The sequence below is a fragment of the Miniopterus natalensis genome, chromosome 1 (assembly GCF_054644295.1).
Source record: "Miniopterus natalensis isolate mMinNat1 chromosome 1, mMinNat1.hap1, whole genome shotgun sequence".
NCBI classification, from domain to species: Eukaryota; Metazoa; Chordata; class Mammalia; order Chiroptera; family Miniopteridae; genus Miniopterus; species Miniopterus natalensis.
The window spans coordinates 51,538,649-51,561,862 of NC_142081.1; the positions used below are offsets into that span (position 1 = coordinate 51,538,649).

A 23,214-nucleotide genomic window follows, 5' to 3' on the forward strand; every position below is an offset into this window, starting at 1 on the left:
CAAAAGGGTTGTTGTGCTAAAAGCTAGAAAAATAGTTGAATCATACCTGGGAAAAGCTTGCTTTTATTGTCAGTAACATTTTTTTCTAGCTTGTTCTTGGTCTGAAGAGCAATCGTTTCGTCCAAGTTTTCTAAAGGGAGGAGGGAAAAATATAATTTTATTTCCTGAAAGATGATACTAAATTTTTACTAAAAATGTTTAAATTTCACCAGAAATATCACAATAGCAATTCCACAATATTAACACTGCTAGTAAGATGCTTTGATGTGGATTTTATTTCTAAGAATCATAGACTCTCAGGATAAAAAAAGAATACTATTTGAAATCCTCAAGTTTAGCCTCCTACTCAGTTAATTGCAGAAGTTCCTTCCATATTTTTGTGCCCACTGCTATAACACACCAGGGTTGAAACTTATAATAAACACCTGTGGTTTTGGCCCACTCAACACCTTCTGATAAGTACACCTTAATTTTCCTTTGGAGAACTCAGATGTCTCCCACTCTCAGCACATTTGGCTCAAGTTGGGGCTGAATTAACCAGGCCTGGCTCCTCAGGGTCCTCCAGACCCCGAGCTACAGTGATTGGTTCAAGGAGAAGACCATGACTCCAGCCAGGCCGATGAGATTCAATGCTAGAACCATTGGGAGAAAGGGGCTCTCTTCCCGCTAGGTTGGCCGTACCCTGAGGATGTGAGAGGGGGGCTGTGCTGGCTATCTTGCTCCTGTAAGGGAACAGCATGTCTGGAATGAATCGACATGTGGAAAGTCAGGGCTGGGAGATGGGGAGGAATAGACTCCTCACACTATTGGTGGACTTCACAAACCCGAAGCCAGACCACCCCGAACCCTGGACTTTTCAGTTACATGAGGCAATTAAACTTTCTCTTCATTGAAGCCAAAGAGCTGTATTTCCATGATGTAGAGTCCTCATTAATTCTTGAGGCAGCCAGTTCTATTGTTAGGTAGTCTTAAGAGTGAGAATTTCCCTCTTCCTATCAAGATGAAATCTGTGTCCTTGTCTTTGTTCTAATTTTGCCCTTCGGAGTAGCATCATATAGGTGTTACTAGACACGGATCTAGACTGTAACCACCTCAAGGTAGACAATGCATTAGAATCCACACTCTTTGTACTCAGGTATTCAACCAGCAGGCCTTTTTTTGCTACTTGCAAACAAGCATTTCTTTGCAGTTAATCTGTAAAGAATCCATTATTACTTTGTATTATTTCTCCCCAAGTAAATTCTTCCTTCCATCCTACCCCACCCCTCTATTGAGAAGAAAACCAGTTTATTCTATTTTATGATGCATTCCATTTTGGTATATTTCCTTCCAACTTTCTATATACACATTCATCTTTTAACACCAAAGTTGAGGCCACACTCTAAATGGCTTTAAGCATTCAACAGCATATCATGAACATTTCATCTTGTCATTAATCCTTATAAACTATATTTATATTGTATATGTGATGAACATACTATTATTAAAAACATTTAAAAGTAAAATTTAAATAATTTAACATAAGAATAACTAAATAATTTATTTTAAATTCTCCTCTTGTAGAGTATCTAGGTTGTTTCCATTGTTTTGTTCCTATAAACCAGTGCTGTCCAATAGTACTTCCTGCAGTGATGGAAATATTTACTTCTGTACTGTTCAATATCATAGCCACCAGATACATGTGACAACTGAGCACTGAAAATGTGTCTAGTGTAAATGAAAAACTAGATTTTAAATTTTGTTTAATTTTGATTACTTTCAATTTTAATAGCAATATGTGGTCAATGGCTACCATATTGGACAGCACAGCCATAAACAGTAGTGGAAATATCTGCCTTGTACATAAGCCTTGTGGCATGTCTAATTTATTTCCATAGGAAAAATGACTAAAGTGTGGAAGTTTTGAATCATGGGGTATTGGTATGAAACAATGACTGATCTGATCTACTGTTAAGTGAGTAAGTAGGCCACAAAGCACTGTGTGTAACATGAATCCATTTTTTGTTAAGTAAGATTAAAAAAAAGAAATGACATAGGTACACATGTGTGCCTACACACACACACACACACACACAGAGAAAATACCTGGAAAGACATAAACCAAAATGTTACCTGAATGCTGGTATTATGAGTGATTTTTTTTTACTTCCTTTTTTGCACTGACTGATTTTTTAAAAAAATAAATAAATGTGCTCTTTTATAATCAGGGAAAAAACAGTAAAATTCTTTTTATGTAGGAAAAAATGGAGTTTATACAGAATAATTCTAGATTGCTTAGTCCTATGAAATTTTCTCTTCTGTTTAATTCTCCCTCCATCATCAGAGGTCAGACTAACGGGCTGTGAAGTCATCTTGCCCAAAGGACACCAAGGATGAATAATATTTGTTGATTAACTAAACCAAGCAGGAAAATAAAAGACTTTAAAACAACAACCGCAGCAACTTACATGCAGAATCAAAAAATGTCCAAGCTTATTTATAAAGTTCCAGGAATCAAGGGTTGACAAGCTTTTTCTGTAAAGGGCCAGATAGTAAATATTTTTGGCTTTTTGGGCCATATGGTCACAGCTACTCAACTGTTCCATTGTATCACAAAAGCAGCTGTAGACACTAAAACAAACGTGAATGGCTACGTTCCAATATAATTTCATTTACAAACACTGAAATCTGAATTTTACATAGTCTTCTCATGTTACAAAATAGTATTCTTCTTTTGATTTTTTTCAACCATTTGAAAATGTGGAAGCCATTCTTAGCTTGTGTGCTCTACAAAAATAGGTGATGGGCCAGATTTGGCCCATGGGCAGTAGTTTACTGGGCCCTGTGATAGATGACAAAGTCCTTTACTTAAAAGATGCAAAAGCTGAGGCATTTGCCTTTGTCCACATGACAGAGCTGGTCTGAGACAGAACTTCTGAGGCCCAGTCCAGGCTCATTCCTCCTGTTCACACACAGACCTCACTGGTTAAAGTCAAGACTCTTTTAGTCCCAACCATTCAAATACAATTGGGGGGGGGGGAGCCCAATTTTAATAAAATTGTCTTTGTGTTAGCAAGACAAAATGTAACACGTGAAATGTTTGTACTCAAACTGGATCTATAAAGATTAAAAGTTGATTAAAACTTCTGGTTAAGTTTATTTGTATGCATTATCAAGCTGGGCAATTCTTATTACCCAGATAATTCAGGCAATTTGGGCGTAAATCATCAGATTAGTGAAGTAATTATTGCTGAATCCCTAACTCACTTTGGATGATGAAGACTAACCACAGTAAAAACAAAACAAATAGGACTCTCACCAAGGTAGGAAACACCTTCCTCTGGCGATATCGTGCCATACTTCACCATCATCTTCACGAAGTCGATCAGCGTTTTCATGATAGTAATCAGTGTTTCTTTCTCTTTTGCCTCTTTTTCTATATAAAAGGACAAAATAAGTTTTAAAAACATTAGTGGCATATAGCTTCACCTTTTAATGTCAGTTTATAAAGTACAACATCTTACTGAAACCTTTCTCCCTACATTTATACCTAAAACCACTTACATTTAATTTACAGAAAGCCTGAGGCTTGATAGGGAATACAGGACAATGTACAGGTGTACTGAACTTTTCCAGGAACAGACAATTGTAATCTCTCCAAAAAGATTTACTTTAATCTAAAACATTTCACTAGTGGAGTAGATGAGAGAGACAGTGTGCCACCCAAGACAAAATGAACTCATAAGGAAAGTTAGAAGATTAGCGACCCAAGAGCTTTTCTCTACTCAGGCTGTACTTTTTGAGGGCAAGAACAACCTGTTTTCCTTAATCAAGCTTAATATTTTAAATAAGAACATACATGTATCTTCATTTTTTAAATGTAAGGTTTATTTTTAAATAGCAGTATATATTACTTTATATACTTTCTTTCATTTGAAAGAATATATGTATATGGTAAAAATATTCTAATAGTACAGAAGTAAATAATAGTCAAAGTAACATTCCCTTCCTCCTCCCAACCCCTACTGCCTATAGGTTACCCCTGGTAAGCGTTTCTTGGGAGCTCTTTATATATATATATCCTGCTCGGGATGGAGCCTGCAACCCGGGCATGTGCCCTGACTGGGAATCGAACCGTGACCTCCTGGATCATAGGTCCACGCTCAGCTGCTGAGCCACACCCGGCCGGGCGGGAACTCTTCATATTTGACGCACTGTTCTGCATCTTGATGCAACAAGATGCCAATGATTCCATAAAAGTTCAGTAGATGTATTAATTCTAAAATCAGAAAAAATCTATTTCTATTTTTGAAGGAGAGAAAAGCTAAGATGCTAGAGGAGAGCTCATTTCCCATGTTCTTTTAGCTGAAGGATTTTCTCTACATACTTCTAGCCTTTTCCCCCATCTTTTCACCCTTCCCACTCATGAGGTTAGGAGCCAGTAGACATCAGTGTGCATTCCTCTACCAGTGGGGATTGGGAAGCTTTCTTCTTTCTGCTCCCCTGGAACAGTGGAAGACAGAGACCTGAGAAAAGTATCTGATCTGCAGACTCAGGCTGTCCCTGGGATTGGCCATTTCAAGAGCTGGACTGAAGAGTGGGGGGAGCACACAAGCCGACTGTGGGCTCTCATACTCAGCTCCATCCCACAACCCACTCTTTATCAGCATAAGATATATTTTGGTTTTCTACCCGCTTTATTATTTCTCAATTGGTTCAGACCTTGAGTGAGAAAGATGGGTACACTCAAAGACCTCAGTGTGTTTAAATTAAAAGTCTACAAAAATAAAGACAAAATGGAATGGGGTCAAAGAAATGGAAAGATTAAAAACAAATAAAGTACGGAACATTCCATGCAGTGGGAATCTTTAAAATACCATAAAAGCCACAAGGTTGGGAGTGAGGAAAGGTAGCAGAAGAGGTGTGGGAAGAGATCTTAGAAAAGGGCTGGTAAATAACTTCGCCATCCTATTATTAGCTCAAGTCACATCCATACAAACCTTTGGTATCATGCTGATACTCTTCACTGGCAAGAAGTGAATCACCAGGATGACAGGTTCTGAGCTGGGCATCTGCCAACCAATGGGGCAGGATGACTCAGAATGGACGCTCAAGATTACCAGCCCTGCAGACACCAGCAGAGGGGCTGGTGCCATCTGGCCAACGCTTGGAATTGAAGGACAAAGGATCTTCTCCAGTAATGAAAGCTCACTCTAAGGTCACTTCTTGGGGAAATATTGTTTCAATGACAGAAACCTTTATTACAAATGTTCAATCTGGGACTGAATCTTTGACTAGGAAGAGGAAAGGCCATTAAGGCAGTGCAGGGCATCTGTCTGGACAATAACAACAACAGGAAATGTGCCCAATATTATCCCCCTAGCAGATTAACCAAAAATACACATGAACTGAAATCTTTAGGTAACTTATTTTGGCACACATAGAAGAGAAAAGAGCAAGACGCATTAAGGACTTTGTTTTTAAAAAACAAATCATTTTCCAAGTGTGTTTTGGGCACCTGACCTCCTTTAATCCAACATTTACTTCACTGTAACTCATTTGAAGACTGAAGCTAAAAATGTCTAAAAAGCAAAATTATGAATCATTTCAAAAATAATCAATTATATTCCACACACTGTTCCCATGTAGAGAGGAAAATGAATAAAGCTTTTAAAATTATATTTGCAGTAGGACATGGGGCTGAGCTGCATCAGGCTGGGCCACTGATTCATCTACGCGCCTGCACAAGGTTCATCCAGTACCACGGACGCAGCACATGTTCAATAACTGTTTGTTGAACAAATAAATGAGCGCTCTGTTAACAAGAAGATTAAGATGCCCAGGAACTCCACCTTTCCTGATTATCCTTTCCTAAATATTCCCATGACTAGTACACTTCTTTAGAAAAAATCGATATGAACTCTTTTTCCCCAAGGCCACGATATATGTCATTGAGGATTGCATTTGGAAACTGAAAACAGGAAGAGAAAACCACCCACACATTTCCTGGAATTACTGTTTCTGTTCCACATGGTCGGAAAACAGTTTTTACCTGAATCAATACTTTTCAGTAGTGCATAGAAGTTTGGAAAATATTGGAGTTCCTCAAAGTTGTCTTCACTGTAGGTTTTGGTTCTCCTTTCGAAGCCATTTGTCAAGGTTAAGGTGTTAGATACTGTCTCGTCATTTTCTCCATTAGCAAAACCATCTTGAATTGCTGCCATTGGAATCTCCGGTGGGAATAAAAAAAAATCAATGAAAAATAAACATTTCGTTAGAACTAATGTCACTGCAGCCTGATTCTTTCCTCTGTTGTGCCCTGGGCCGTGAAGTACAGGAATACCCCCTCCTTTGCCTGCCCCTGCGGGACCATACCCTCCCCTAGGCATGAGGGTGGCCATCTAGTCACGTGGAAAAGTCATTGACACATAGGGACTGAAGACCCTGGGTCCCGCGCAGGGGAGAATTAGGGAAGTTCTAGGTTTCTGCTCTGGCCGAGTTTCCCTCCATCAGTTCTCACGACTGTCTCCTGGTAAAACCGTCTTCCACCAGGAAGAGGAGCTTTGAGTTCACAGGCTCTACCATGGAAGACGGCGCAAGGTATAGGAAAGCTTGTCGCCATACCCAACACGAGTAGAGCAGTCACACCGTGGAGATTTCTGGGTGACATTTTAAGGGCTGTCTAGACGGACGCACAAGACCCTTGATCCACGTGTGGGGTTCCTCATATTAACGATTCAGTCTCCATCCCTGTCAGTGAACTAGACAGAAATTTATAAGCTTTTTTTGGCTCCTTCCTCTTCCTTTTGTTCCATTCAATCCATCAGTAGGCCTTTTGGCCCAATTTTTAAAATGGATCCCAAATTTGTACATTTCTCTCTTTCTCTGTACCCAACTCTAGTCCAAGCTGCCTTCATCTCTTACCTTCTAACTGGTACGCGACCCACCTCCAGTCTGTTCCCAACACTGCATTTTCCACGTTTATACCCAGAGTTGTTTAAAAAACTGATCAGGTAACTCCTTTGCTTATAATCCTTCAGTGGTTTTCCATCATTATGATCAGGATCAGAATCCATACACAGCTCATAAGGCCCTGCCTGGTCTGGCCGGGGCCCACCTCCCCCCTCACCTCTCACTGCTCTCTCTGTGTTCCAGCCACACTGCGCTTGCTTTAGCGCCTTAGAGACGCTGCACAGCCTTCCTCCTTCCTTACTGTGTGTGGCCTCTCCTGGTCACAAGTTAATTCCTCTTCAGCCTTCAGTTTTCAGCTCAAGTCACTTCCTCAGGAAAGCCTTCCTTGAGCCTGAGTCCAGGACAAGCCTTTTTATTTATTTATTTATTTATTTATTTATTTATTTATTTATTTATTTATATTAATAAGGGCTTATAGAACCATGTTTCTTTCCTCAGAGCACTTAATGCAGTTGTAATTAAAATGCATGACTAAATCATCTACCTCTACCATTACATCTTAAATTTCTTGAGAGCAGGGATTTTGTCTTTTTAAATGAGCATTATATTCCCAGTGCTTGGTACATAATTGGTATCTTAATAAGTATTTATTTAAAAAATATTTCATTTGCATTGGTGCATTTGGATAACATGAGTGAACAGGTGGACATTTAGACATGGGAAATAAGGAGAATGTAATTGGAGTGAAAATAATTATGTCAGTTTCAGTTCAGACTGGTAAGCTTGAGTGAAAGTCATGAGTCCTTTGATAAAACTAGAAAGTTTTCACAGTGAATAGCTCTCCAAAAACTGTTTAAAAAGATGGCAGCGGAAGGGGATTGGAAGTAGGGAGAACAAACGAGAGCTTTTAGACTATCTAATAACAAAAATCCAGATCCAATTTATGTGTTCTAGCCTCCTCTAAAACAGGAGTATGTAAGCCTATATACTCTTCTCCCTTATATTTGGGATAGGATGTTAGAGGGGATGAGATGCAGTGGGGTTTGGGTGCTCTGGTGGAGAAAATCAAAGACGAGGTGAGGAGTTCGATATCTTCCTATCATTAGCTCCATCTGGAGTTTTAAAGAGAATTCAAGGAGGAGACAAAGATTTCAGCAGGTTGGCTGAGATGAAAGAAGAGATGAAAAGGCAAGGAGTCCAGAAAGGAGGAAGAATGAATGACTGGTCTAAGTAAAGGATGGCAGGTAGGCTCTGAACCAGTGAAAAGAGGCAGGAGCAGGTGAGAGGGCACAGGGCAGAGCAGAGGCCGCTCAGGCAACCAGCTCTGGGGAATATAAAAGCTGGTGTGGCAGAAGATCAAATCAACCTGAGTATTTTATTTTATTTTAATTTTGGGGGCATATAATGATATCTACAGTGAACAGAAGTTGGGTACCAAAAGAGCTATGAAATATTTAATTTCAGTACAATGGGGTTATACAAATAGTTGTTATATGAAATAACCATTTTATATAATATAATATTATGTGTTGTTATACTGTGGGATATAAGATGTAACTTTTACTATGTAATATAATATCACCTGTATCTCTAAATTATTTTCAAAGTAGAGTTCATTTATATCTTTTAACTTATTGGTATTTCATGAATATTTTAGTGGACTAAAAATGTCACATACCCTAAATATTCTTTGGCATCAAGTGAGGTATTAATTATATACAGGTTGTATTAATTATATACAACTATGAGTACACACACACTCATGTCCACGCACATGCATACATACACGTGTACATAGCATACTCATGTACATTCACGTATACATACCACTTTCTCTGGTATTTTTCCAGCCTGACTCTCAGTCTTGCTTGTGGGTATATTAGGTTTCTCCTCATAACTGTTGGCTTCCTTAGAGATTATTTTCTGTAAAACCTCTGCTACTTCATCTTCCAGTGTGTGCGCCTGGCTTTCTGTGATCTGTTATAGTCAAAACATATATAACTGTTATTCCTATTTTTATGGTAAAAAAAAAAAAAAAATCTAGACTAAACTCTTTAGTTGAATACATTTTCAGAAGACAAGAGAATCTTCTGACCCCTCTTCTGGACAACCTTTGTTTATGCCTCCAGGCATGTAGGTCTTCATGGTGACTGACCAGCACTCCTGGGAAGATGTGACTTTAGGCTCCCCATGCAAGTGGTCAGTCTTGCCTGTTGGAGCCCACAGAACACTTACTTTGAGACCCATCTTGAGGATTGTTTCTCAACCCTAAGCTGCAAGTCATGGTCAGGTAACCTTTGAAGCCTGCAAATGTAGCACCCTCTTCAAGCCTGCCAGCGCTATGCAGAGCTGGGAGCCAAGCTGAGGCAGGGGCAAATTGGATTGCTAAGTTTCCCAAATATTGCATGCCTTTGTTCATGCTATGTCCTTCTCACACCACACATGGATCTTACTTAAGCTGGTTAAATCCTAACCATCTTTCTAAGCTCACTTCAAACACCTCCTCCTCTGAAGCTTTTCCTTCTAGCTCAGTGGGATAAAATCCATCCTCTGGCAAACCAAACTGACTATGGTTCTTACGCAGCTTCCATGATATGCATGCATGTACTTGTCTAATTCCTCCAATAGGCTATACATTTCTAGAGGGAAAGAATGGGGCATTACTGGCCCCAGAAACCTATGGCGCCCAGTATAAAGTAGATGCCTTATAAACATTTGGCTACTTGAATGGCTCGGCCTCTTAGCACATTCCAAACTGTACTAAGAATTTGGTTTGTTCTCAGGCATATGACTCACTAGGCCGAGATTCAGGAGTTTAGAAACAATCTTGTCAAATACGCCTCTGTCATTTTCCTCATAAATCCTGGTGGCGATTTTCTGGACAATGTCTTCAGCAGTTAAAGGAGTTCCGTCCAGCTGATGAAGGCCATCTGGATCATCTAGACAGAGCAATCACAATTTCACATCATGGTGAAAACATAGGTCTGTTTCTTGGATTATATTATATTTCTAATCTGTACCTTGCTCTTGTACACTTAGGTATGTTTGGAATATATTTATAGTGGTCCACAAAAATTCTTGGTTTGAAATAAAATTTGACTGCAAGTGAAGAACGTAGGATGACAATGGAAATTCTGAAAGCCTCTTATGTGATTATAAGAGGCAGGAAAATCTGAAGTCAACACAAAGGGCCTCTCTCTTTTTTATGATCACTAATAATACAAACAATATTATACTTTTTATTTTGATAGTATGCCATATTTATCTAGTATGCGACATTGTTTAAAGCACCCTTTTATATATTATATAATGATATTCCACGTCCTTGCAAGGAGTAGATTAGTAGAATCCACACATGCAGGCAAATTCCTGGGCCAAAGGTGGGGGAACCTGCCTCACACCCAGAATCAGAGAGTGTACTGAAGATTTTATGACTTACCCGGAATAAATGTTGACTTCTAAGTGAACATGTGCCAGAGTGCCTTTATATAAAGTAGCTCAGTGTGACAAGACTCTTTCTTTAGAGAACAGGGAACTTATTTTATGTGCTTAGAATTTAAACTTTTAAAACGTGACAACAGATTTACACAAAGCAGCATGTAAATCTATGTAAATCTCTGCAGAGAAGATTGCAAATATGGATCCTTGGCTTCCCTGGGAATGATTTTGGCAGCAAACTTCTGGGAAGGGAGGGTGCAGTAGAGTTGGTGAGGAGATCTTTCCCAATCTATGTCACACAGAGCAGTCTATCCATATGTGCAAGTTTACAAGGCACTTAACTCTCTTTGTTACCTCTAGGCAGATAAGAAAGATCAGAATTTTAGCCCCAGTAATGCATCTTGTTACCTACATATCCTTGTTATCTACATATCCTTGGAGGAACATAATAAGGGTATCTATTTCATGGGATTTGACGATGAGATGAAATAAGATGTAAAAGCACCCTTTCAATTGCGAAGTATTACGTGAAAGTTAATGTAGTATTATTATAACAGACAGTGGCTTTATACCTGAAATAAAGGAACTGCAATTATCTCCTAGAGAAAATAAGCATTGAATCCCTGGCGACATTCTGCCCAAATTCTGGCCATATTCACTTAAAGAAGGAAGAACCTAGTATTTCTATTCTGATTCTCCCCTTTCTTCCATGACTTCTGGGGATTCAAACAAGAAATTTTGTCCATGGTCTTTCTTTCAGATTCTCTGGAGATGGAAGTATATGCAGCCCCAGCCAGACTATTTTCTTGTTGTTTGGACAGAAGCTGAGGAAAATAAGTAGGGTGCCCAGAGGACTGGAAGTTTTCTGGCAGTATATTGGGGTTACTGGGCTGTCGACCAACCCAAGAACTCTGATCCCTTTGAGTCCTGTGAACCAGAGCGACAAATGAACACAAAAATTCTGTAAAATCTGTTCCCCTCCTGGCTGATTGAAAATTGGATTCATCATCTGGGTTTTGTTTATTTTTTTATTTTTATTTTTTTTAAGGAGCAGAGACCCATTATCAGTTAGGTCTGAGTTTTTCCATTTGTGGGTTGCAGGTCAGAGTCTTGGGAAAAGGTGGAGCAGAAATTGCCCCGGTCTGTGCAGAGGTGGAAGAATTGATTTCCCTTCCCACTATCCTCAGGATCTGAGAAAGGAAGACTATTGGCTGCTGGCTGGGGCTACCCACAATCTTCCTTTTTCAGATCCCAGGGGTTAAGTGGGAAAGGAAATAAATAACTAGATGGCTGCTTTTCAGTTCATTTACTTCACAACAGGGAGAACATTAGCAACATTCAAGAAATAGCCTCTTTCCTCTGCCGCACTGCTGCATTGTCTTGAACCAGGGACTTGGCCTCCCCTAGCAGAACTTTGCTAGACAGAGGTCAAGGATTGAGCTCTTGGACCCTGATCCTTACCTTCCACTGATTTTCCCTGACTCCTCTAAAATGGACAGAATTACTCAGAATGACTTCTCTAACACTCACAGAGGGTATTTCACCCTCCTGTATAGACCATCAAGGGGAAGCCAAACATGAGTTCACCATTTATAACTTTTTTAAAGCAGCTATAACATTCTAAGTGAATGTAAAAGGGCCATGTTCTGACTGGTTAGGTTTTAACAAGTTATGTTTTGAATCTCCAGCATCTAAAATGGCACTTGACATTCATTTGTTCAATACATTTTTATGAAGGTCTTAATATGAGCCAGAACTGGAAATAGAATCATGAAGCGTTTAGGCGTGGTCCCTGCCTGCACAGAGCTTGCTATCTAGTTCAGTGATTTTCAACCAGAGTGCCACAAAAACTTTTAAAACAGGCAATACCTGACTAGTCAGGGGCACTGACCTCTTTTCCCTTAGATTGTCAAATAAGAAAATGACAACAGCCAACACAACAATAGCCGTCCAGTGTGAATGAATCAAAATTATACCTATTTTTTTGTCAGATCAGCAAAAAATATAATTTTTGATGTGCCGCAGAATTTTAGTAATTGATTTATTTGTGCCATGAGATGAAAAAAGATTGAAAATCGCTGGTCTGGTTCGTAGTCTGATACATAGTAATTGCTCAATGAACATTGTTTGCTGAATGCACACAGGAGCCTGGAAGAACTACTTCACAAAAGAAACTTGGAAAAAATCCCGAATCACACGTGCTGCAACCCACACTGAAAAGGAGAGCTGAAGGGTCCTATCACAAGCCCATTTGGAGGTTTCCTAAAGATGTGAAAGCACCTTGCAAAAGTTAGGTTGCTGCACCCCCACCTGCTCTGGGATTTAAGTCTGCATGCCTCTGAGTTCTAGTCACCTTGGTGGTATCAAATGCTCTGTTTCCAGGATTTCCAGGGTATGAGAAGAGACCAACAATTCACTCATAAGTCATTTCTCTCTAAGAATCTTATCTGTAATCTCAAGTGGATTTAAAATGATTCCTAAGGGAAACCTAGAGACCTCAGGACTGACACTTGGTAGTTTGGAACTCATTTGGGATGGTAATGAAATGTTGAATAATTTTAAAATAAGTTGCTCAAGTTAGTGATCAGATCACAAACAGAGCTGTGCCTCTGCCTGAATCAACAACCAGTTTGTCCAAAAAATTCAGTCAAACAAACATTAGACTATTTTTTTTTCAAATTTCATTAAATCAAATAGTCAGTTCAAAATAGTTGAGTCTTTTTCGTATGCAGCTATGCCCAGTGTCTATTTCTAGCCAAAATATTTTAGTTTAAAACAGTATTCAAGAAAAGGAAACAAATTCCCTGAGTAGTATGTAATAAAAAATGTATCAAAATATAAACTATCTGTCCCACCCTATTACATGCACAACATACTTCTGAAATCTCCCCAGGCTGAGATATCCCATAAAAGTAAAATTTAATTGGCAGTTGTTTTCTGGCAGAGATAATCAGCATAATTCTCTTGTGGCCAAAGAGCAGAGCAAAGACATATAAGAAAATCTGCAGTCTCAGGAGAAATCCTAAGCACTGGTATTCAGGATGGAAAGCACACTCTCTTCCTCAATTTCTAGGTAAATAGTTTATTTATTCTCTCACGTATTCTTTTTTTGTTCATTCATTCATTTATCAATTCATGCAATGAAATTTATGACTACCCAGACACTGGGGCTACAATGTCTCTGTTCTTGTGAAGTTTTCAGTTTAGTTTAGGAGAAAGAGATAAATCATAAGTAGTCACACTTAGGAATGTAAAATTACAAACTGCATTAAGTGCCATGAAGGAAAGGAACAAGGTTTTTGTTAGATCATGTGTGCTAGATGAACCTAGAAAAGTAGAAAGGAATCAGTCCATGCAGGACTGTAGAAGCTATGTTAAGGATTCTGGTTTTTATACCAAGAGAAACGGGAGTCTATTAATGGGTTTTATGCAAAAGAATAACATGTTTGTGTGTTGCAAAGATCACCCTGGCTGCTACGTGAAGAAGAGTTGGAGGGGGGAAAAGCAGATGCTGGGAGACTCATTAAAAGATGTTGCTGAGTTGAAGTGACACATGATTAGAGATTGGTGATTAAAAATAGAGAAAAACAAGTGACAGATACCGGTGAAATTGATAAGATTGCTGGATTACAATTTGAGAGGCAAGGAAAAAGAGAAATAGTTTAATGCCTAGATTTCTGTCTTGAAAAATTTCATGAGGAGTAGTGCCTTTCTTAGAGAGAGAGCACTCTAAGAGGCTAGGTTGTAAGGTATACAGATATTATGAGATTAATCTTGCCCATGTCAAGTATATATATCAGAAGAGTCTAGGCTAGTGATATGTGACATCAGGACATAGATGGCAACTGAATCATGAAAAAGTTAGAATGACCTAAGGAGAAAGGCTATAGCTAGAAAGAGACCCCTGGAAAGGGGATAATGGGTATTTCGCATTGGGGAAGGGGGTATTAATTATTTGAGAATTATGGTATTTTGTTGGTACTAATAGTTAAAATATTAAATGTTAAATATTAAATAGAATAAAATATAAATAATAGGTTTAAATTTTTTTCAAAGTATCAGTAAAGAGATCTTTAAAGAAAAAATAAAGTTTGGGCTTCTGTGGAGCTGGGGCTTTGTGCATTGTCAGTAAATTTGGGCTTTATCTCAGTTTTGGACATGACTAATAGAGGACTGTGAGAATATAAGAGATACATTTTTTAAAGTATAGGACTTTCTACTAATCCATAATAAGAAACTCCAAATTAGAGAAAATAGGTAGCCAATTTTTCCCCCTCGTTTACCTTGAAATTTATGATCCAGTCCACTCTTAGTAGAATCATAATCATCAATTAGTCTTCGATTCTTGGTTGAATCAACATCATCCATGTTCAATTTATTATCATATGGGGAGCTTCTTATGGATTGTCTTTCTTTCTCAAATTTTTCCTTTTCTGTTATTGCCTTTAGCAGGCTCAAGTTATCAACAAAGGAATAATTGCTTTCACCTGGCTTGTTTTCTGAAAGAAAAGCCCCCATTTTAGCTAAGATTCTCATAGCCTACATCACTTAAATTAACATCAGTATAGTTTCTTTTTACCTGGAGGGTATGTGTTTTTAATCTTGTCTGCTTCTGCTTCAGCAATCTGTGAAACAAATAGGATAGAGGCCTGGTTTTAAATCATTGTTCCACCACTTACAAAATATGACAGATAAATGATCTAATCTCCATAGGATTTAGTTTTCTTATTTGTAAAATGTAGATAATAATCTCTGTCTCAAAGCAATGACATAAGTGACATAAAATGAAAGGCAGATGGTCCATAAGTATTAATCCCCTTCTCTTACAATATTGGTGAAAAATAAATCTCTGATAAATTAAGCAATCTTTCAATAGAATGGATGTGATGTGGCCCTTACTAGGTATTATATAGTCAGCTCTATGAATTATATAGATATTGCATAGATATTACAAAATTATATTTCCCATCTTAGTTTCTGTTGATTTATTATTAACCCCCTGAAGTTTGTGAATTCAAAATGTCTAAAGTTTCCTAACATAATTACATTATTAAATAAACTAAAATGTCATACATAATTACATATACAAAATAAATTGAAACAGCATTTATAATTTTATTTTTGACCTACCTGTTCATTCAGAGGTCTTTCTGCACTTAATTCTCTATTATGTACAGGTTTGTCTAGAATAAACACAAAAATATAAATTTAATTGTGTATTGGAAAGACGCAATATGTCTCTTATGAAATAAAACCTTCATAAAGAAAAACAATAGGAGACATATTTTGAATAAGCATGAAACAAAAATATATATTAACAAAGATGATCGAGATTATACGATAACAATGACCATCACGTTGCCTTGCTCACTATCCTGCTGTATTTCCTGAGTTAAGAGAATTACACTTTTTTTTCTGACCAGAACCTAACATATAGTTCTAACACTTGGCTTACCAGCTGTTTTCAGCTAGACAGCACAATTTGGACTGGTATTATAAGCACATTAAAAGCCCTTTTATCGAACCTGTTATGAATAGAGTATCTAAGAAAGACTGTAAGACAACTAGAAAGAAAAAACCAAACCCAAGCACTTTATTAGGCAGAAAAGCCACCCCCTCCCAATTTCAAAATAAAACCTTTCAAAACAACTCGGGTTATTGCTCTATCACACCAAAAGTGAGGGGGATCTGTCTCCAAACTCGGACTGATTTCTCTGTCAACGTGCACGGATGTGACCTGACCAGAAAATGAGGCCGGGCGATGCGCAGCCCATTGCCTAAGCCCAGCTCCACCTTCCGCGGCGCGGCGGGGGGAGGAGGGAAGGAGAGGTCCCGTACCTCGGCCGCCCCCCGGCTGGGGGAAGGCTGGAGCCGGGCTGCTGTGGACCGCCAGCACCAGGATCCAAGCGCCGCTCCAGAGGAACCCCATCTTCCACGCTTGGCTTCAGAACCGGCCTGGCGCCGGGCTCCCGGAGCTGTGGCTTTTGTTATGAATGAAAAAGAGGAGTGAAAACAGGAAGAGCTAGGAGGGCGGGTGCGGGCAGGGAGGTGGTGGGAACCCGGCTGCGGGAGGAGCTGCGTCGGCTCCCGAGCGACGGCTCCGGGCGCCCGGGCTCAGGTCGCAGGTGGAGGCGGGCGCTGTCCGCCCCGGGGGTGCTGAAGTTCCCGTGCGGGGGGCCGGCCGCCGAGCCGCTAGGGCGTAGCCGCACCCCGTCTCCTTGAGACCTGGGGAGGGGGGAGGCGCATGCTCCCTGCAAGCCGGAGGCGGGAGGGATGGCGTCAGCGACTCCAAAGCTACTCCAACCCCCTGGGAAGGGGGGGGGGGGGGACGGATCGGCTAGCGTATTTTCTGTGCCGCAGTCGTAGGGCTGCTCCTGGCTCAGGGTCACCTGGACTGCCGTGAGCTTGGACCTCATTGTCGCAATTCCCCAAGTGAACACGGCCTCAAGGAGACCAAAGGCCTTCTCTGCCCGCGCACCTGCCAAGGAAAGCTAGATAACCTGTGTGAAAGGGTCTGCTTGGGGATTATTCCGAGATATCTGCTCCAGAATTGCTTCTTTCCATCCCATCTTGTTAAAAGGTAGATATAATCCTTAGAAAAGTCCCGCCTTTGGTGATTGGGTTGATATACCAAGCGTCCCTTGGTGCCCTTATTTGTGTCTCAGCTCTATGGAGTCTTTTTTAATTGGGAAATTCAAGAAACATTCTTTCAAATAGTCAGACTGCTGCAACACACTCTCACTCCTAGATACGGAAACAGAACTAAAAAATACAAATAAAAATAAAAAATCATTGCCTGTTCCTCTAAGAGTGAATGTCCTCATCAGGCCTGGGCAGGTGAGCAGCAAGGGCCAGTTTTATTCTAAAATTTCCCATTCTCACCAAGGAGGACAGCAGCCCCTCCACCCCACCAAAAAGTAAACAACAATACATAGCTGCACTTCTGTAAAATTCTTCCTCAGGACTCAATTATGTCTAAAAACCTGGTTGTTTCAGGGGTCCTTGAAGAAAGGGGGTAGTGATAAAAAGCATTTTTCATCATAATTAGGTGCTTTCTATATTCTGAGACTATTCCCAGAAACACAAGATTACTGTGTAATAAAGGACTTTTAAAGATGAAAGCAAGCAATGCTAATGTGAGCAGGGTGCTGAGTAAGCTCTTTAGTCTCTGATTTTTAAACAGAGCTTGGACCCTTTCCTTTGGACTGCAGCATGCTGGGAACCAGTCTGAATAATGATGGAAGAGAAAGATTCAGCACAATCAGTCCTTTGATTTCTGCACCCCTGCTTTTCAAGGAGCAAGTTAGTCATTCAAGTACCTAAAAACAAACAAACAAACAAACAAGCTGACAAACAAATCTCCCTCCTTGAGGTTTTTGAGTTTGGAAGTCACCGAATGCCTCCTTTAAGAATCTATGAGTACTTTAAATCTAATAGTTGCTTTAAAACAGATAGTTGTTTCTTGGCAAGGATAAATAGCATTATTATCCCAGAATACTGCATTTTAAAATTTAAATCACAATTTAAAATCCCAGCCAAGTTAAGAGTAAATTTCCTATCTCCTCTTCCTTAAAACAGAGATAGTAGGCTCTTTTTATCTCACATTGTTATTGTGGAGATCAAGTGGGTACAGTTTATATCAAGTAATTTTGATGTCAGGAATTTTTTTTTTTATATCCTCACCTGAAGATATTTTTTCCATTGCTTTTCAGAGAGAGTGGAAGGCGGGGGGGGGGGGGGGGGGGATGTGAGAGAGACACATCAATTGGTTGCCTCCCCCATTCACTCTAACCCTGGCTGGGGATCGAGCCTGCAACTGAGGTACATGCCCTTGACTGGACTCAAACCTGAGACCCTTCAGTCCGTGGGCCAGTGCTCTAACTGTTACTGGGAAACCCCGGTGGGGTCTGGGCTGCCTGTTACTGTATCCAATTTAGAGGAGGCAGGCTTGAATCAGATAAGGCACTTATTGAGAAGGCCGGCCAGCCAAGAAGACAGGGAGCATACAAGCATCCAAAACCTGTCTTTGGGAATAGCCTGAAGGATAAGGTTGTATAGGGAAATGGGGTAAACTGAGTCTGGGAATGGCATGCAGCTATTGTGTAGCCCCAGGGGTTCATAGGCATCAGTTATTGTTCTTGGTCTTCTGGAGATGTCTCGATAAGATGATATCTTGACTCTTGGTTGGGCCGGCCTGATCATGCCTGTTCAAGGATACATTGTTCACAGATGCATCACCTCCTTAATTGCTTTGTCTGGAGTCAAGGGGAGTATATGGGTATAAAGGCCTAGGAAAAAGAAATTTAAGGAAAAAAAACCTTAAATCCCTGCTCACATAAGTATATGTGTTCTACAGTTTTATAAGTAATATAATTATATTTCAGATTAATTCAGGTGTTCAATCTTTGGACTTTATAAGTGCCCCTATCACAACCACTGAGCCAAACCGGCTAGGGCGATGTCAGGAATATTTTGGCACAGCCTAAAAAATAAGTCACGAAATGGTTTCGGCTTTTAAGAAACATCACCAAATATTATGTGAAATAGCCATTCACTGATTCTGGAGCTCTATTGCTGACCTAATACTTCAGCCTCACTCCATTCTTTGTCCTGTTCCTGACTTACCCCTCCCCTCAATATGTGCTTGCAGTTAGGAGAGGCTCAGGATGGAAAGGAGGTAAAAGATGGTTATTGAGGTCATTATAATGCTAGCCAATCATAAAAAAGATATTTGACTATTCTCTGCCATTTGGACTCAGAGTGACTGTGTTAAATGGACACTAAGCCTAGGAACATGTTATGTTTCTGATCAAATGAGTAAATTGTAAGGCATGAATTAGTTTATATTCCTCATTCTTATGAATGTTTTTGCTGAACTTAATATGGGTCTATGAATGGAGTAATCCTTTCATATGTTTTATTTATTCACTCATTCATGTAACAGATGTTTATTGAGCAGTTGAAATGTACCAGGTATTGAGGTAGGCAAAAACAACTAAGATATGATCACTGGTCTTGTAGTCTAATAGAAAGGACTGTGATTATAACAACAATAACAACCCATAACAATTTACTGAATAGGTGTCATGTGCTACACATTGATCCCATTTAAATATAAACGAACAAATAAGCACAAGAGTGTGTTATTGGTTCCCTGTTGTATGTGTGGAGTTCAAGTGGAGTGCAAATAATGAAATGAACAGTCAGGAAAGGTTTCACAATAAATTACATAGAAGAAAACATAGGTACTAAGCTTATGAACCTTGGTCTTAGAGAATATTTTATTAATTGGACTCCAAAGGCAAGGGAAGTAAAAGCAAAATAAATGAATGGGACTGTATCAAACTAAAAAGCTTCTGCACAGCAAAATAAACCACCAACAAAACAAAAAGGCTGCCGACCAAATGGGAGATGATATTTGCAAACAATGGCTCCAACAAGGGGTTAATATCCAAATTTTTTTTTTAATCCTCACCGGAGGATATTTTTCCATTGGTTTTTTGGAGAAAGACATTGATGTGAAAGAGACACATCCTGACTGGGGCGGGGGATTGAACCTGCAACCGAGGTATGTGCCCTTGGCCAGAATGGAACCCAGTACCCTTCAGTCAGCTGGCCAACACTCTAACGACTGAGCCGAACCAACTAGGGAAATATCCAAAACTTATAAAGAACTCATACAACTCAACACCAGACAAACAATCTAATTAAAAAATGGGCAGAGGACCTGAACAAACACCTCTCCCAAGAAGACATACAAATGGCCAACAGATATATGAAAAGATGCTCAGCTTCACTAGCTATTAGGGAAACTACAATGAGATACCACCTCACACCGTTAGAACAGCTGTTATCAACAAGACAAGTGATAACAAATGTTGGAGAGGTGGTGGAGAAAAGGAGCCCTCATCACTGCTGGTGGGAATGTAAACTGGTACAGCCACTATGGAAATCAGTATGGCGATTCCTCAAGAAATTAAGAATTAGGGTTACCACATAACCCAGCAACCCCTCTTCTGGGTATCTACCTGAAAAACTCGAAAACATTTATTTGCAAAGAGATCTGCACCCCTATGTTCATTGTAGCACTATTCACAGAGGCCAAGACACGGAGGCAACTAAAGTGCCCTTTGGTAGGGACTGGATAAAGAAGATGTGCACATATATACTATGGACTACTGCTCAGCCATAAGAAAAGACGAAGCGCTGCCATTTGCGACAACATGGATGGGCCTTGAGAACATTAGGCTGAGTGAAATAAGTCAATCAGAAAAAGCTAAGAACCATATGATTCCACTCTTACATGGGACATAAAACTGAAACTCATAGACACAGACAACAGTGTGGTGATTACCAGAGGGAAGGGGGTGGGAGGTGGGAAAGGGGCCAAAGATACGGTGATAGAAAATGATTCGACTTTGGGTGGTGAGCACACAATGCTACATACAGATGATGTATCATAGAAATGTATACTTGAAACCTATATAATCTTATTAACCGATGTCATCCCAACAAATTTAATTTTTAAAATAAATTAAAAATTTTAAAAATGAAAAAGACCGGAAAGACATAATAACTAAATACAATGTGGAGATCTTGTATAAAATTGGATTAAAATAAACTAGCTATAAAAAGATATTTTTGAGAGACCTGGGGAATTTGAATATGGACTGAATATAGAGGACATCAAGGAATTATTGTTAATTTTGTTAGGTGTGATAAGAGCACTCAGGCCAATGTAAGGTAATATTGATGGTTTTTAGAGCTTAAGAGCGAAATGAAAAACAGTGTAAGATTTTTATTAACGTGCTTCTACCCCTCAAAAACAAACATGACAAGTATTCAAAAACATTGATAATTACTGAATCGGGGTGATTACTAGTAGGGGAGTTCTTTATAATCTTCTGTTTTTGTATATACTTAAATTTTTTCATAATAAAAATTAAGATAAAAAAGAAAGGTTTCAAAGAAAAGATGCCTCTTTTCTTAATAATAAAATGATTAAAATATTTTATTATTGTGTGCAAGCACATTATAAAGGTTGAATGATATAAAAGATATATTTTGAAATTGTAAGACAAGTGTCATTGACACAGATCAGATGATCATAAAATAGACAACATGCAATGCCCAGTGAGTTGAGTGCTGTGTGTTGAGGCATCAGCAAGCACATGGATTGATTGTCATTTGCTCATTCACTAGTAAAGATGCCTTTTGAGCTGAGACTTGAAGATATGTTTGAAGGATGTTTTAATTTATTATAGAAAATATTGTTATATTAATTATTGTTGCATATTTTATTATAAAAAAATTCAAACACAAAAGTAGAGAAAATATTGACGTGCACTCCCATGCATTCATTACCCAACTTCAATAATCATTAACTCATGACCTTGCTTTTTATTTTTTATTTCCAATCACTTTGCACCCCAGTGGATTATTTACCCATAAAAATCCTAGACTTCATATCACTTCATCCATAAGTATGTCAGTATGTTTACCTAAAAGATAAGGAATTTTTCCAACATTACTGTAATGCCTTTATCATGCTTCATAATAATAATAATAATAATACCTTAGTATCATCAAATATCCAGGCAGAGTTCAAATTTCCCCACTTGCCTTATAAATATTTTTACAGATGGTTTGCTTGGACCAGGATCCAAAGAAAGCCATGCATTGCCTTTGGCTGGCATGCGAAAGACACATATGAGTGTAAGACTGGAAAGGTAGATGTTGCCAGGTTCTCTTTGACTTCCCCAGACATGTTAGCTGCTTCCTCATAATACTGTGCACACTTCCAATATAGCATGTATCCCATTGTGCTTTTTGTACATGCGCATTTTCTTCTTATTTCAAAAATATTAAATACACATTGCAGAAAATATTCTGAAAATACCGAGGAGCAAAAAGGGGGGAAAAATCAGAGAGAACCACTGCTAACTTTTGGTTTATGTCCTTTTGGTGTGTGTTTTTTTCTAAGAAAATATTTTATACATATAGCTTAAAATAGTATCTCTCACTGTAATTATCTGCTTACATATCTAGCTGGCTGTCCCTCTAAACTGTGAGCTCTTCCAGGGAAAGGATCTTGTCTTACGCATGTTTCGTTTCTCAGCCCTTCCTACAGCATCTGGAAATCCCTTTGCTTAAATCAATGCAGTGACAGAGGATTGCCTATCTACCTTTGGCCTTCAAATGCTGAGATGATTATGGCTGTCCCACATTGGAGGGGGAGGATTGTCTTGCAGTGCCAGGAGCTGCCAGCTCCTTAAAGAGCTCTCAGCTACTCTGCCAGTGTGGTTCTCCACTGGAATGCCTTATCATCAGGGCTCAGTCCTTCACATACATATCTTTGCTAAGTAGCCATGTTCTTAGGGAGGCCTACTGTCTCAGGTTGGGTTCCCTGGGATGCAGACCCCAAAATGGAGATTAACATGCAGGGAGTTTATTAAGATAACCTCTAGAACCAACGACTATGGAAGGGAAAGCCTGGGAAAGATGCAGGATTTGGCAGAGGGGGAAGTTAAGCCCCAACATAGTTTCAATGGAAGCTTTAGCCAATCTGTCCTGAGTTGAAGCTAGAGGTGTAGGCATTTATATTCTTGCATAATCAGTCACTCGGTGTTGGCCTTCCCAGGAAGCAGTTATAACCTTAGATGAAGGGGTTCTTTTGAGGAGCTGGGGATGAAATCCTTTGGTCCTGAAGTGAAATCTGAGCAGTGCATCCCAAAGTTCAGCACACATACCCTGACCCTTTTATCTAAAGCTATAACTCCTCGCCTGGCTGGGATGGCTCAGTGGTTGAGTGTCGGTCGACCCATGAACCAGGTGGTCGCGGTTCAATTCCCAGTCTGGGCACATGTCTGGATTGCAGCCTCTATC

At 39.4% G+C, this 23,214-nt stretch overlaps 1 protein-coding gene across 1 annotated transcript in view; it reads right to left on the reverse strand.

Annotated features, from left to right (window-relative positions):
• SCG3 (secretogranin III) overlaps window positions 1–16,334 on the reverse strand; it is a 36,956-nt gene extending 20,622 nt beyond the window's left edge. The window contains exons 1-9 of the mRNA XM_016224973.2: window positions 16,168–16,334; window positions 15,460–15,512; window positions 14,909–14,954; window positions 14,613–14,828; window positions 9,688–9,830; window positions 8,719–8,868; window positions 6,032–6,209; window positions 3,299–3,415; window positions 47–130 (exon numbers count right to left, since the gene is read on the reverse strand). Coding sequence (XP_016080459.2) covers window positions 47–130; window positions 3,299–3,415; window positions 6,032–6,209; window positions 8,719–8,868; window positions 9,688–9,830; window positions 14,613–14,828; window positions 14,909–14,954; window positions 15,460–15,512; window positions 16,168–16,258 — 1,078 coding nt within the window. The 5' untranslated portion in view covers window positions 16,259–16,334. The remainder of the gene's footprint in view (window positions 1–46; window positions 131–3,298; window positions 3,416–6,031; window positions 6,210–8,718; window positions 8,869–9,687; window positions 9,831–14,612; window positions 14,829–14,908; window positions 14,955–15,459; window positions 15,513–16,167) is intronic.
• Window positions 16,335–23,214: the final 6,880 nt, after the last annotated feature.